Genomic DNA, 1368 nt, shown 5'->3' on the forward strand with positions numbered 1-1368 from the left:
CCCCCCAAAAAAAAGGGACCCCCGAGGGCCAACCCCGCCCCCCGCCGGGGCTGTGGAGGGAATCCAGCCTGGACGGGGCCAAGGTGAGCCCGGATTTATTTTTTTTTGGGGTGGGGTCCAAACCTTAAACCCCCTCCCCCGCCAAAAAAAAACAAAAAAAAAAACCCTTTTTAACCATTTTTTAACCTTTTTAACCCTTTAAAGGACGGCGCTTTCGGCTCTCACAGCGCCACGCTGCCGCGGAATTACAAACTGTCCCCCCTGGAGCGGCGACAAGAGGGGGGGTCTCCGCTTTTCCGACCCCCCCCCACCTCCAGGACCCTTCCCCGGGGGTGGCACCTGTGCCAGCAGCCGGTGTCGCGCATCCCCGTGCCCCCCCCGGCCGGGAGACCCCCCCGCCACAAGCCCCTTCCCCTCTCCATGATCTTCAGGCTGCAGAACGCTTTTTGGGAGCAGGGGGGGGCCGGGCACAGGGGGCTTCCCCCCCTGATCGCCCCCTCCCCAGCTGGGGGGACCCCGCGGGGGTCGCCACAAAAGATGCCGGCGCTGCCCCCGGCCCCCCACGCGGCGGCACCCGCCCCGCGCCCCCCGACCCTCCCGAGGCCGAGGCGGAGCTGGAGCACCTCCTGCGCTGCTCGGACCCGGAGGGACCCCCTGAAGGACCCCCGGAGGGACCCCCGGAGGGACCCCCGGAGGGACCCCCGGCCCGGCCGCTGAGCCCCACGCGGCTGCAGCCGCTGCTGCCCCCCGAGGCTCGCAGGGTGCCCGAGTTCCAGGAGGTCGCCCGCGTTCTGGCGGAGATGCCGCGGCCGCTCAAGCGCCGGGGCTCCATGGAGCAGAGCCCCGGGCCCGCCGCCGCCCCGGCGCGCACCCGCCACTACCGGCAGCTGATCCCGCGCCTGCTGCACCGCCCCGGCACGGCGGCAGCACCGGGGGATGGCGGCGCGGAGGTGGCGCTGCCTTTGTCGCCTCCTCCTCCTCCTCCTCCTCCTCCTCCTCCTCCGGCCGTGGAGAGCTCGCCCCCGGTGGTGGCGGCGGGGGGCGCGGGGCAGGTGCCGGTGAGTGGGGACAGCAGGGTGTGGCGTTGTCACTTTGGGACCCTCCCCAGTGTCATTGTCACTCTGGGACCCCCGAGGTGTCATTGTCACTCTGGGACCCTCCCCAATGTCATTGTCACTCTGGGACCCCCGAGGTGTCATTGTCACTCTGGGACCCTCCCCAATGTCATTGTCACTCTGGGACCCCCGAGGTGTCATTGTCACTCTGGGACCCTCCCCAATGTCATTGTCACTCTGGGACCCCCGAGGTGTCATTGTCACTCTGGGACCCCCGAGGTGTCATTGTCACTCTGGGACCCCCGAGGTGTCA

General features: G+C 69.1%; 1 protein-coding gene across 1 annotated transcript in view; it reads left to right on the plus strand.

The window, feature by feature from the left end:
• Positions 1-5: 5 nt before the first annotated feature.
• Positions 6-1368, plus strand: part of LOC121356137 (basic salivary proline-rich protein 1-like) — a gene marked incomplete at both ends in the record, with an annotated part of 2110 nt that continues 747 nt past the window's right edge. Inside the window, 3 exon segments of the mRNA XM_041472241.1 lie at positions 6-83; positions 205-570; positions 573-1362. Of these exon segments, the coding sequence (XP_041328175.1) occupies positions 6-83; positions 205-570; positions 573-1362 (1234 nt within the window).

This window comes from Pyrgilauda ruficollis, unplaced genomic scaffold (genome assembly GCF_017590135.1).
Source record: "Pyrgilauda ruficollis isolate IOZ18807 unplaced genomic scaffold, ASM1759013v1 scaffold2866, whole genome shotgun sequence".
Taxonomy (NCBI): Eukaryota; Metazoa; Chordata; class Aves; order Passeriformes; family Passeridae; genus Pyrgilauda; species Pyrgilauda ruficollis.